The following is a 15,013-nucleotide window of genomic DNA, read 5'->3' as shown; positions in this document are numbered from 1 at the left end:
AATTTAACATTATAACAGAAAAGCTGCAAAAAGTTGGAGTATGTTTTAAATTTCTCTATTTTGTCCTAAAAAAGTTGCAATTCCCCACACCATTACCAGTTGAATGAATAACATTTAGAAATTTTGCAATTAAGTGATGCTCCACGTGTTGAGTTTTGGGCTATTCTCATTGTAAGGGTTATAACCGGGAACAAGATCAACTAAACATGTATTCATTGAACAAGTCGAGTAATTTACAAATCTTTAAATAAAATGCAATGCTTAACCTATACTTTGCTTATATAAAAGAGCACATTTATCGAAGATCAATATCTATATATATGTTCCAAGGATTCTGAATTACACAAAACAGAATAAATGATTCTGTAAATGTATACCTATCTGCCTATATGCTGGTTTTGACAAATCAAGCAAAGCATAAACAATGTATAGCTTGACTGTTGAGAAAATCTGAATTTCCCAGAACAGAAGAAATCATTCTGCCCATGTGTTGGTTGCTGCATGGTCTGGCTTTAACAAATCAAGAAGCAAAATAGAATACAGCATTAGTTTTATGTATTTTGGAATGAAATGCCTAACAGACAAATCCTTGCATCCATATTTGATCTCCTCTCAGTGTGCTGTTTCATATAAAAATATTCATATTAAGGCAGTATTGACAGTTTAAGTGCCATGGTGGTATTGGCTTGCTCACTTATCTGGCATGTAAAGAATTATTACAGAAAAAAAACATTATCCTATTTCTCATTATTATTTTTCAGTACTGTTGGAGGAACCTAACATGATTCCAGTAGCTAAACCATTGACCCTAACACATATACACAAATAACTACTGATGACAGGAACTCAAGGCCGCTTGGAACCAACTCACAGATCACTAACAGACAATCTCACATCAATCAGACAATGCGTGAAACTGTGGTGGATTTTCAAAATTCCATGCCAGTTTCTTTCATCAAACACATCCTAACAAAAATAAATTGGTGTTTTGGAATCTCTATCAATTGTTTTCCACAAACTGTGGAGAACAACCACACACTATTTATCAAAGTTAAAATTAAGAGACATCCCTTACACCTTTTACTGGTAGAGAATGCCACAGAACTCTTGGTGTTGCACTGTTCTGAAGCTATTCCTAACTTGACAGAGGTGCATAATCATGGTCAGTTTAGAGGTATGTGCAAAAACTGGCTTTTACGAAGCAATACAGCGCAAATAGTAGCCATTACTCTTAAATTTCATTAGCTCTAGCCAGAAGAAGACATTCCACTCTTCTTCTAGCACTCAAGTCTTTGAAGAGATCTGAACTCCTCATTTATAGGGTTCCATTCCACCTATCAGTTGACATGGAGTGTGCGACACACGTCTTTCTCTCAGTTAACAACGTGTGGCTCCATCGGCTCCTGATCTTTGCTCCCTTTGTCATCTTCCACCCTCAGATTTCCCATAGTGTGAGTAAGAGAAGCGTAGTGTTTGGGGAGAGGGAGAAGGCAGATGTAGAATAGGGGATTTTGGGATGCCAAGGCACCTCAGCAGATATTTTTGTCACAGCCTGTACAGGAAAGAGAAACACATACACAAGAAAGTCAAAACTCACCTCAACACGTTCAGATGTTTAAAAAGAGCTGAAGAGCCATACTATTATCAAATTTCATTTTATCATTTCACAATATTGATTAATTTTTACACTACAAAGATATGTACACAGGTACAGTTCGCTATGAATACACATACGTGCAATGTAATAGTAAACACAAATTATTGTTAAGAAAAGTATTTTACTATCTACTGTTAAAGCTGCCCTTACGTTTTATGCACATTACATATTAAATACTACAACTGTGGCATATATTAGTGAGGTCCAGGTTTTGTACCACCATTTGACAATGTTTAAGAGATTAGCTAAATATATGTTGCTAATCAAGAAGAAAGGTATATACACTCAAACACTGTGTTGGCTTTGCAAGATTTGGATGAAAAATTCTCTCACTTCATTTACAGGTACCAACATTCCATGGATAGGCAAACAGGATACTTGAGCAAAGATACTGGTGCATTGACAACCAACGTCAACCACTTTCTGTTATATTTTTTTTATTTTAATGACACCTTGATAAAAGAACAGATATAGCATTGTGTACACATTTTATATTAAACTTATTAATCACGGGGCAGATTCATGTCTCTATATGTGAGCCTAACATACCTAGAGCTTGTGAATATTGTAGACATGTAATGTTAACACTGCATTCCTGTTGACCTTTGTGTGCCTTTCTTATGATTTTTCATAACAAGTATATACTCAAACACTTTTTCCTAACCCAATTATATCTATTTATTTAACGGTAATTCTATTGGCCCTGGCCATCAGCTCCCCCAAGTCTCTTGTACTCTCTTTACCCAGTTTAAATAAATATTTCCTTTTGGTCAGAGTAATTTGCCAATTCCTTATATTTAATGTCACATGTCTTAAATGCTCATAATTATAGAATGTTCTTAGATATGTAAGTCATACAGATGATTATTTGAGCCAATTTCTTATTGTTAAGAGCAACAAATAAAAACATTCGATGGAAAACCAATCTATTTTGGTTTACAAAAATAAAATAGTAATAATTAGAAAATGAGACGGTGCATTTCCCTAGAAAGTTGAGTGCAGTTTCTTCTATTTTTCTTAAACAGATCCCGTACTGCACCTTGTCAAGATATATCTTCCTCTTGACAAGAAATGAGTCAGTGTGCACATCCTTTCATTTCCTGGCACTTGTAAAACAATGTCTATGTTTCAAGCTGCAGAAGAAATAAAATAAACACTTACTCGGCTGACTTCCAGAAGTGTCCTGGATGAGAGAGGCGTCTATTGCGCTTTGGCAGTTTTTCCAGCATCTCCATAAGTTTGGTGAAAGTTGGCCGTTCTTCTTGCTCATAAGCCCAGCAGAAAAGCAAAATATCCTACAAATAAAAAAGTAGACAGTGTATGTTGACTTCCTGAGATATGAGAAGTCTTTACTTGAGTAAATACATCCATCCGAAGGATAGTACTCTTTACAGACATCTTTGCCAGACATTGATAGGTGGCAAAAAGGACCAGGGAAATATGGATATTTTATACACTCCTTCCACATATATTGACTAATATATAGCATATACCTGTACCATGCCCTATATCCAACCCTAATATGTTCTGTGAACCACATCATGACAAAACATTTTTGAGTGAATTCAGAGTATTATTAACCTACATGCATGAATTCCATACTGTCCCACCCTGCATCTGCAGCATTATACCAACCCCTATAGGTCTAGGCCTGCTGCTACTGCAATAAAACATTGCATCACAGCAGTACCTCTGTACTGTGTTATATGGTTGGCTCAAAATACATTTGTACTGTCAAAAAGTTGTAATTGGTATTTTTTTTTCTCTCATTATTACAAGGGATTGAATAAGAGCTAAAATCAGACCTTTTCAAGAACCAACTTGGAACTGCAGTCCATGCCCCCCCCCATACATACTTTATGCTAATGAATAAAAACTGACCAGCTTGCTTAGCATGATTTTTTATTCCAGAAAAAGCCTGAATCCAGTGATTCCAATCAGAATTAACCAATGATGTTGCTATATTTCAAACCTTGTATTTACACCTATTGAATGATGTGTAGTCGTCCTTCTCCACATCTATGTTGCACACTCACACTTGTCATACCATGCCATGTCCTTCATTCAAATATTAGTGCCAGCACTAGTTCAGCATATTCCAAATAAAAAACTAAGCAGTTGCACCAAAACACTACTGAGATAAAGCATTTACAGAAGCAAAAAAACAATATTGTTGCATAAGAAAACAAACTAAGAGTCAGCTGACAAGTTCTATTCTTTCAATAGAACTTAACATGTAGCTATACTGTGATAAAAGAGGACATATATGAAAGGTCAACAGACTCACAGATATTTCCTTCCCCATGCCAATTTGGCCAAGATTTGGCTTCATTCCCGTGCCCACTTGCCATATGATAGCCTCAGCTGGCTGAATCTTGAATGGCCACTCTCGAGCATGCAGCTCATACCATATAGTTCTGTGGATAAAACACATTATTGCACCAATTTTTATAAAAGTGAAAATTAAATGATCCTGGAGAGCCTAATGCATGAGATACGGTGATGGAACTGGCCCTTTTACCATATGACATTATATATGTGTATTTTGCATAATCTATAAGATTACATTAATATGATGATATCTGCCATAATTTTTTTTTAAATATCTATATTGTATTCAGATTTATCACTTTAATTTTAATAAAACATATTTAGATAATATAGAGAAAGTTTTCTCTTAATGCAATGAAAGAACTGTTAACATATCACACTTTGGTATGGCTCCCCTAAACATATACATTAAAGTTGTATGCCATAGATTTGAACAGGAGCCAGAGAACATTAATGTAGAAATAGCATCACATGAACTTCAGGGGATATTACTTACCCAAGTGCAAATACATCAGAATGCTTTGAGAATGGAAGTTTATCTTCCTCAGTGTCAGGAGATAATTGGCGTATGATTTCTGGAGCCAAATGGCAAAGCCAACCATTAGGAATCCTCAGCTTGTTCTCTCGTCTGTACAATAAACAGTGTCATTACATTAGTCTACACTGAAGTCCATACATACATTTGATAAGCTACAAACAAATCATATACAGTCACTCTTCACTTACCGACCAGGTTAAATTCTTACAGCTCAGTTGTAAAACAAATTGTCCGGTAAGTAAGGATGCGCTACAAAGTATGTGCACCAGTGCAGGTCTATGTTCGGGGAAATATACACGAACATAGACAAGCGCACCAAAGCAGGGAATCCCTCTAATCTATGTTTGGGGAAAATTCCCCCGAACATAGGCCAGCTCTCTAACATGCGGAATCCCTTGAATCCCTGTGCTAGAAAGATGGTCGTTTGTCCGAGCCGTCATTAAAAAGGTAAGTCATAAAATGAGGATTACCTGTAACTCAGTGCTTTTTCACATGTAAAAATTTACTGTTCACACGGCTTCAAGTCCATGGAGCTAAACAAATATTCTTCTTTTACCATTAATTGTTCATTAAGTGAGTTAGTGTATTATATAATCTATTAGTATATCAGTCTGTATATGAACTAGTTACCATAAATGACTCCTAGAGACTCAGGAAAAAAAAAAGCTTACATAACTTATGAGCAGCGCTTCCTAATTGTTGAAACATCTACACACATTATTATTTTACTATTACTACTATGCTGTTACTATTTCTATGCTATTTACAAAGTGTCAGCATTTTCTACAGCACAGTACAATGGGCACATTAACAAAAAGTGGCAAAGAAAAGAGAGGAGTCAGCATTCAGTTATGGTACTGGTATGCTAGAACGGTAGGGCCAGATAAACATAGGGGATATTGGACCTAAAGTTCAAGGCCCATGCATTGCAAGAGTGCTGCACTGCCTGATGATTTGTTTTCTTTTTGCTTTTTTTCCAATTTGACAATTTCTATTGCGTTTCGGGTACAGAAAAAAAAGGAAGGAGGGTTATGGGGGAACGGTTGCATTTGCATACGTCTGGTTTACATCTTAGTACATACACGTTTTATTACATTCACTTATATGATACGTTTTTGTGTCAGCATGTTCTCCTGCCATTATATTAACCATGGCCTGCTGCCTGACAGCCTATGTTGCCGTTTGGCCTTGGTTGATATCAGCCTTTGTACAAGCCTCTGCATGCAAGCCTGTTGTCAGTGTGAGTGTGTATGTGCGCCTGTCAGTGTGTGTGCGCGCGTTTAGGTACCTGCCCCCTCCGATCGCATGAGGAGGGTCTCACCTTTCTTCCCATTTTCCCAAGCCGTGCCAGTTTCGCCATGGCTGAGATGATCAATCTTTATGATCTCAGCTAAGCCAATGCTTTCCCTTGGGAAGCGGGGCAGTAGGTGGCATGCGTGCACGTGCAACTTGTGTATGTGGGCTCTGTGGTGCATTGAATCTAACTCATGTGGTCAGGGGTACCTTAAGCAGGCATGCTTGCCTTCAGCTGTTACAGTCACCTCCCCCATCCCAGCTTGTTCCAGTGCCCACCCATTCTGACGCTACTTGTAAGCAACCCCTTAGTATGCCTGCTCCCTCCCTGCTGTGGTTATGCTATCACTGAGGTCTGAATTTGTATCCTAGCCTCAATATCTCGCGCTTACCAGAGCACTGAACTCACTCGTAACAATAAAACATGTGCATATTTGTTGACACCTGTCTAGTGTGCCTCTTGCTTAACAGTGTTGACCACCTATTAATAACATTTATAATCAATTAATGCTAACTCTCGCTACTCGGTCAAACACAGTTATGAGGATACTATGCCTGTACAGGCGAGCATGGCTGCTTGCAGCTGAACAGTCTGTGACTCTGCTAATCCAGACACCTGCCGTCCTCTATCGCCCAGGCTTTGGCTTTTCTCCGTGATGGCGAGATTCGACGGAGCTCAGGGTGAGGCTCAATCCCCCAGTTGTCGAGGATCTTTACACCTTCTTCAGAAGGCATTATAATTTCTGTTTTGCCATTGCACTGCAATGATGGGGTATCTCCACTGGTATGGCAGTCGGTGACGTCGTAGTTGCTCCGTGACTGTGGAGAATGCCCTGCGCCTCTTCAGAGTAAATGTAGAAATGTCCGCAAATACCTGAATGTCTTTGTACATGGGGGGGCAATGAAGCAGTATTCCTGCTGGCCCTTAGAGCCGTTTCTTTGATATGGTAGTAGTGTAAACATACCAAGACATCTCTGGGAACTTCTGGCGTTACAAGTGTCAGTTTAGGCACTCTGTGTAGCCTGCCTAGTAGCAGCATGTCTTTGGGTATTTCTGGCACTAGTGATTTGAGTAGTGCACTTACGTAGGTATGAAGTTCTGCCTGTCCTACCTCTTCGGCTATACTTTGGATCCTGAGGTTGTTCCGCAGGCACCTGTCCTCCATGTCAGCCATCTGCACCTTGCATTCTTGCATTTGTGCCAGAGGAGCTGCAGGCTGAACAGCACGCACCACCACTGGACCACCAGGGATTGAAGAGTAGCCGTTCCCCCTCTCCCCTGAGCCCTGACCAAAGGTAAGGGGGGAGGGGAGTAATATAAAGTATTTTTTTTTTATTTAAATATATCAATGCTATAACCCCCCCATACACACACTACACTCCCCTCCCCCCACCAACAGAACCCCCCACACACAGTACCCCTCCACCCCTCCACACACACTGAACCCCTCCACCCCTCCACACACACAGAACCCCTTCACACACACAGAACCCCTTCACACACACAGAACCCCACCACCCCTCCACACACACAGAACCCCTCCACACACACAGAACCCCTCCACACACAGAACCCCTTCACACACACAGAACCCTTTCAGACACACAGAACCCTTTCACGCACACAGAACCCTCACATGCACACAGAACCCTTTCACACACACAGAACCCCCACACGCACACAGAACCCCCACACGCACACAGAACCCCCACATGCACACAGAACCCCTTCACACACACAGAACCCTTTCACGCACACAGAACCCTTTCACACACACATAAACCCCACACGCACACATAACCCCCACACGCACACAGAACCCCTTCACGCACACAGCACCCCTTCACACACACAGAACCCCCCCACACACAGAACCCCCTCACACATAAAGAACCCATTCACGCACACAGAACCCCCTCACGCACACAGAACCCCCTCACACACACAGAACCCCTTCACGCACACAGCACCCCTTCACGCACACAGAACCCCTTCACGCACAAACGGCACTCTCTCCACGCACAAACGGCACTCTCTCCACGCACAAACGGCACTCTCTCCACACACAAATGGCACTCTCTCCACACACACACAGCACACACACACTGTACCCCCACACACACACTAAACCGCTACACACACCGCACCCCCCCACATACAGAACCTCTACACACACTGCACTCCCCACACACTGAACCCCTACAGTCTGTGCGCGTTCACCAGTCTGTGCGCATTCACCAGTCTGTGCGCGTGTAATCACCAGTCTGTGTGTATATTCCGCAGTCTCTATATGTGTGTATTCAGCAGCCTGTGTATATATTCAGCAGTCTCTATATGTGTGTATTCAGCAGCCTGTGTATATATTCAGCAGTCTCTATATGTGTGTATTCAGCAGTCTGTGTGTGTTTTTTGCGGTTTGTCTGTATTCAGCAGTGTGTGTGTGTGTGTGTGGATTCAGCAGTCTGGTCTGTGTGTGTAAGTATTGTATTTATTGTAGGTACCAATAAATATAAACCTTATTTTATTGGGGCGGGGCCTGGCAGCCAAGATGGCCGGACGCGTCTGCTCTTAGCTCCGGCGGCAGCGGGCATAATCTCCGACCCACCCGGGTCTACCTAAGCTGGAAACGAGCAGCCCGACACCGGGTATTGCCCGGCACTCGACGAGACACCTACCGATACCTGGATCATCCCGATCGTCCAGCGGGAACCGGAGCCCGGCGACGTGATCTGGCCTGCAGCATGGCAAGTGTAATGGCCGGGGGAGGGACGCAACACACTCACAATCTGGCAAGGGCCCCTGTACCTCCCCCCCCCTTTGGACCGGTGGGGGTTATCCCGGTCCCCACCAGCCCCCGACCCACAGCTCAGCAGGCTGGCGGACCTCTCCACAAACGAAGCGACACGGCCAGAGGGCCTCACAAAATGGCGCCTGAGCGGCAGCAATCAGCATGCACACAAGCCCCTCTCCAGGGCACTAACCCTGTGGACCACCTTATGGCACGGCTTGACAGGCTCTTCCAGAGGTTCTGGGAACGCCTAGAAAGCCGCAATAAACATGAGCAGACGCAGCACGGGACAGTGGCACAAGATGTCAGTGGGGGACAGGAGAGGGGGTCACCACGTGGCAAGCCTCACGGAACAAGCTACACAGACCGCGCCAAAAACCTTCCCAGACCGAAGGCCACTAGGAGTAAGCCTCCAAGGTACCTACCGCATCGCCGGAAGTCTGACCGCCGCTGGCGGCGACGTAACACCCAGGCTTCACGCAGCGCCCGACGCAGGGGAGACCCGGCCTCACCGAGAAACCGAGTCTGCGGACCGCAGGTACAGGCCTTCACTCCGACCTGGGGCTGGATGGCGGCCCACACAAGCCCGTACCACTCTACTCCCCAACTGCTGCAACTACAGGCTACAACACCACCCCGTAGAGGGATCGGATGAAACTGGATGAACAGACCAGCTCGCAGATACTCCCGACTGTAAGCTGCACCCAGTAGGGAACACCATTTGGACTGACCCGTGTTGCATATCACGTACCCACATGCATCTTTCACTGGTTTCCACCTGACGGAGTCAGGATGAACTGGCGGACATTAACGCATGTACCGTAAGCCATGCCTTACCTAACCTACTATAAGTCTTGCTACTCACTACTCTCACGCTCAACCTGCTAGTGATACTACAAACGTAAATTTTTTACGCAGCAGTGAGTTACTAGATGTACCTACATATATTCTCACCATTTCTCTTGCTGATATAAGCAAATGTTATAGGCGAAGGTTATATGCCTTGTTATAAGGATAGGCTTACTGAGTACACACATTACAGCTACTAAAGCGACTACAGCAACGAGCCAGCTAGTATGTACCTACCCATTTAGATCTAATTACTTTCCATAACTAGTCTAGCAACGACAAGCTCTGATTGTTTTTCATTTGTTTTACACTTGTTTACTTAATCTAACTCTTGACGATACAATCGTTTAGTTCAAACTACCTTCATAATTGCTACTTTATGCGTGTTATTACCTTTTTTGAAAGCTTGCTTAATATAAAATATAAAATGAGGCTGCCATTCGAAGGAGATGTACTACTGTGTTAAAGTGATCCCACTCTGTACAAATACTGTGCATCCCCTCTTCTCTATTCTGTACCCCATTTAACTCCTGCCTCAATAAAAGAAAGATTGACAAAAAAAACAAACAAAAAAAAAACCTTATTTTATTGATAATTTATATTTTTATTCCTTTGAGTGGTTGCGTAGTCAGGGCCCCAGTGTATTGGTTTGCCCAGTGGGCTATTATGCTGTTACGATGGCCCTGGTCTAGGGTATGTGTGTGCTCTGATGATCATGCTCCTACAAAATGTAAATGAAAATACACTCATTTGAGTACCAGGAAGGGGATGAGCTGTAGCAGCCACTTCTGGCCAAGAAGAGGTTAAAGACTTATGTATTTCTCTGTTTTTTTTTTTTTTGGGGGGGGGGGGGGGGTTGTGATTTTTGTATCGCTAATGGGTGTCCCATTTTTATATTTTCAAAATCTGGTCACCCTAGACACATGGAGGGTTGGGAGGGGGCATAGGGACACATGGAGGGCTGGGGGAGCTATAGGGACACATGGAGGACTGGGAGAGAGGGCTAATAGGACACATGAAAGGCTCGGGGGGCTAGTGGGACACATGTTTGAGCTACTGAGACACATGGAGGGCTGTGAGGTAATGAGACACATGGAGGGGCTGGGGAGTAAAAAAGACGCACGGAGGTGTGTGGGAAAGAGACAGACGGATTGGGAAAGGGGAACAGGAGACACACGGAGGTGTGTGGGAAAGAGACAGACGGATTGGAAAAGGGGAACAGGAGACACACAGAGGAGCTGAGGAAGACGAACAAGAGACACACAGAGGGAGTGGGGAAGGAGAGAATGAGACACACAGAGGAGCTGTGGGGAAAGATACAAATAGAGGTGCTGGGACCTGGGAAAGAGACAAAGGGGCAGGGACTGAGAGACACGTGAAAGTGGATTGGGGGAGAAAGACAAACAAACTTCACTTGTGTCTCCTGCTCTCCCTGTAACTCAAAGTCGGCTGGTGAGAGAAAGACGTGATATTAAAGGGACACTATAGTCACCAGAACTACTACAGTTTAATGTATTGGTTATGGTGTCTATAACATGTCCCTGTAGGCTGAGCACTGTAAATGCTACCTTTTCATAGAAAAGGCAGTGTTTGCATTGCTGCCTAGGCACATCTCTAGTGACAGTCACTCAGACGACCACTAGAGATGCTTTCTAGTCCAGTGCTGCACAATGTGCAGCACCTATGTTGAGCATCTACACTCTCTGCATGGAGGTCCTGAACACTCCCCATAGAGATGCAATGATGCAATGTATCTCTATGAGGAGATCCTGATTGGTGCGGTGAAGCACAGCGTTTTGCCACACATACTCAATAGCCTCCCAATGCTTTCCTATGGGAGATCATCCAGTTGTCGGCCAAAGTGAAGAGCACACTCGTTACTTCAAAATGAGCAACATAACATAATTTTTTTTACTGCTGTGCAATAGCATACATTCACAATTTCAATCCAAATGACCAAACATTTCTTAATACCGTATATACTCGAGTATAAGCCGAGTTTTTCAGCCCATTTTTTGGGCTGAAAAACCCCAACTCGGCTTATACTCGAGTCATAGTCTGTATTATGGCAATTTGCATTGCCATAATACAGACTGGGGGAGAGGGGGGCTGGCAGAGCTGTAACTTACCTGTTCTGCAGCTCCTGTCAGCTCTCTCCTCCTCCGCGCCGTCCGTTCAGCACCTCGGTCAGCTCCCAGTGTAAGTCTCGCGAGAGCCGCGGCTCTCGCGAGACTTACAGTGTGAGCTGATAGAAGGAGCTGCACGGACGGCGCAGAGGAGGAGAGAGCTGACAGGAGCTGCAGAACAGGTAAGTTACAGCTCTGCCAGCCCCCCTCTCCCCCCCCCACTGAACTGCCACTGGACCACCAGGGAAGGAGAGCCCCCCTCCCTGCCATGTATCAAGCAGGGAGGGGGGACGAAAAATAAATAAAATATAAATAAAATAAGAAAAACTAATAATAAGAATAATAAAAAATAATAATAATAAAAAAAGGGGGTATAAGGACCACTGTGGGAGGGGGTGGGGGGGTATAAGGACCACTGTGGGAGGGGGTGGGGGGGTATAAGGACCACTATGGGAGGGAGGGGGGGTATAAGGACCGCTATGGGAGGGAGGGGGGGGGGGATAAGGACCACTATGGGAGGGAGGGGGGGATAAGGACCACTATGGGAGGGAGGGGGGGGGATAAGGACCACTATGGAAGGGAGGGGGGATAAGGACCACTATCGGAGGGAGGGGGTGGGATAAGGACCACTATGGGAGGGAGGGGGGGGAGAAAAGGAACACTATGGGAGGGAGGGGGGGATAAGGACCACTATGGGAGGGAGGGAGGGGGGGGATAAGGACCACTATGGGAGGGAGGGGGATAAGGACCACTATGGGAGGGAGGGGGATAAGGACCACTATGGGAGGGAAGGGGGGATAAGGACCACTGTGGGAGGGAGGGGGGGATAAGGACCACTAGGGAAGGGGAGGGGGAAGTAAGGACCACTAGGGGAGGGGAGGGGGAAGTAAGGACCACTAGGGGAGGGGTGAGTCAGGACCACTAGGGGAGGGGTGAGTCAGGACCACTGGGGGAGGGGGGTGAAGGAACACGGGGGTGGGGAGGTAAGGACCACTGAGGGAGGAGGAGGGGAGGTCAGGACATATGGGTGGGGGGGCAAATATCCTTGCACCGGCCCTGCACACACTGCATTCATACACACACTGCATTCATACACACACTGCACTCACACACACACACTGCACTCACACACACACACTGCACTCACACACACACACTGCACTCACACACACACACTGCACTCACACACACTGCATTCATACACACACACGCTGCACTCACACACACACTGCACTCATACACACACACGCTGCACTCATACGCACACACTGCATTCATTATACGCACACTGTAAATAAATATTCAATTAATATATTTTTTTTAGGATCTAATTTTATTTAGAAATTTACCAGTAGCTGCTGCATTTCCCACCCTAGTCTTATACTCGAGTCAATAAGTTTTCCCAGTTTTTTGGGGAAAAATTAGGGGCCTCGGCTTATATTCGGGTCGGCTTATACTCGAGTATATACGGTATATCAAGGTAGTTGGACTGAAACATTGATTATATGCAAATGCACGTCTGCGTCTGCTTACAATAAATCTGCTCTGCTTTATTTTGAAGGCCTTTAAGTGCTTTCTTTCATGTTTGAGTGATAGTTTTCAGTTTTCAGTTTTTTTCCCGCTTTCATATCTGCACACTATGCTGGCGCGATGCATTACGGGGCTGGTATGGAATTTTTTTCCAGGGCTGCTTTTCATTCCCAGTCCGGCCCTGTACCAGGTCATTATGGACCTTTGCTTGCTCTGCCATCTTGTCCTCCATGGTGGAGGTTCTGGCGCCCAGCTCCTGAATATCGGAGTGCAAGTCATTGATGGAGCTGTGGAGCGATTGCTGGAGCTTGTCTGACAGGGCATCCAGCATGTTTTGTAGAATTTGCTGCGTGACCGGTAAGTCTCCGGCGGCATTCTCTTGTGAAAGCTAGAGGTATTTACCTCTGCCATCTTGGATGTAGTCGAGGCTAGCTTGTGTTTTTCAGTGGGTTGCCTTCACCCCAAAGAAATTAGACCTCTCTCCCCTCTCGGTCTGATGCCTGTGCTTGGTTTGGGACATGTTGTGGCTCTTTAGGTCCCCTTTTGGTCACTTTAGATAGTCGATTAGGCCTGGGTAGCACGGAGCTACTCAAACATGCGGCTGCTCTCTCCACAAGCCAAGATACTCCCCTCTTGTTTTTTTTTTTATATCTGCTTTTGCAATGAAATGCTTGGTGCCATACTCAAAGTGTGTTTAGGAAGGCACATATATCTTCCTATGTCTGACTGAGCATATTGGGAAATATCATCCCTGAAACCCAAAGTGCCAGAGGTAGCTTTGGCGCTGTATACGTTAATCGGTATCTGGAAGGAACTGAATGTATCCTGGGCTTATTGTTCATGGGAAGTATCCTGTGTACTTTCTCAGCTCACATATACTGCATCCCTTCTATGCCCCATTACCTATTAGGATGGATTCCCTGTGACGCATGTTCCATAGGACAGGCTGAGACCCATTGTACTTTTTATTTTCTTGTCAAACTTCCCTGTGGCTCAGCCTTCTTGTAAAGCTATATATGATATGCTTGGAATTACCACTTTCTAAATCCACTAAATCCACTTTCTACAATGACTAGTTGCAGACAGAGTTCAGAAACATGCTCTTCTAAGCACAAGTAACCTGAAATACAAACTCAGATTTTAAATTGACCCCTAGTGTAATTTTCAGTTCCAGGGACATGAAGCTTCTAATCCAGAACTGTAGGAAGGGGAAGGGACCTTAAAATACATGAAACACATATGGAATGTTAAGAAGGCACAATACAATTAGATAAAATATAGGTAGAAGTCAGTGAGAGGTTCCATGCTGCCTCTTTATTAGAAGATAACTGTTCGTTGCAGGTCTAGAGACTTCAAGCCACATAATTCTCAGGTCAACAAGTTGCAGGACGCATGTCCTCTTTTCAGCTTGCCACTCTGATACTAAATGTAGTCCACAAACATCCTACCAGAAGTAATGTGTGCTAGTGATGAATAAGGCTTAGAATTTGTATCTCAAAAACATAACTAAAGCAAAATGTTTTGAGTTGCTTTTTTTTCCTCTTACTAGTATTTTAAAGCTACGTTCTGATCAGCCGCTAAAACAGCGATACAAAAGGCTTTTACAGTATCCTGAAGAACTGGGTGATCCTGCTCTTGACACTGACAAGTTAAATTTGACAACACCACAGCGGCTAACAGACACATCCGCCACACATATTTGATAAGGAAGTATATTTATTGCCAGGAGGGTTAGCTAAGCTTTATAACGTTCGGCTCTCCTGTGCTCCAGAGATTATGTAAAATATACAAATACCCAATGGGAAATAGAAACCTGAAGCACGGAAACTGGAATAGGAGATCACACAAGAAAGGCGATAAGATTTGCAATCCTTTCTTATCTCCTTAAAAATTTCAATGT

At 44.1% G+C, this 15,013-nt stretch overlaps 1 protein-coding gene across 2 annotated transcripts in view; it reads right to left on the bottom strand.

Moving 5' to 3' along the window:
- Positions 1–503: 503 nt before the first annotated feature.
- Positions 504–15,013, bottom strand: part of KSR2 (kinase suppressor of ras 2) — a 462,507-nt gene continuing 447,997 nt past the window's right edge. The window contains exons 18-21 of one of the 2 annotated variants that reach the window (XM_063454189.1): positions 4,485–4,616; positions 3,945–4,074; positions 2,819–2,952; positions 504–1,552 (exon numbers count right to left, since the gene is read on the bottom strand). In XM_063454189.1, coding sequence (XP_063310259.1) covers positions 1,546–1,552; positions 2,819–2,952; positions 3,945–4,074; positions 4,485–4,616 — 403 coding nt within the window. In that variant the 3' untranslated portion in view covers positions 504–1,545. Of the gene's footprint in view, positions 1,553–2,814; positions 2,953–3,944; positions 4,075–4,484; positions 4,617–15,013 lie in introns of those variants that run through there. The other variant, XM_063454190.1, reaches the window with a different exon arrangement.

The sequence above is a fragment of the Pelobates fuscus genome, chromosome 5 (genome assembly GCF_036172605.1).
Source record: "Pelobates fuscus isolate aPelFus1 chromosome 5, aPelFus1.pri, whole genome shotgun sequence".
NCBI classification, from domain to species: domain Eukaryota; kingdom Metazoa; phylum Chordata; class Amphibia; order Anura; family Pelobatidae; genus Pelobates; species Pelobates fuscus.
This window is presented reverse-complemented; position numbering and strand designations above follow the sequence as displayed.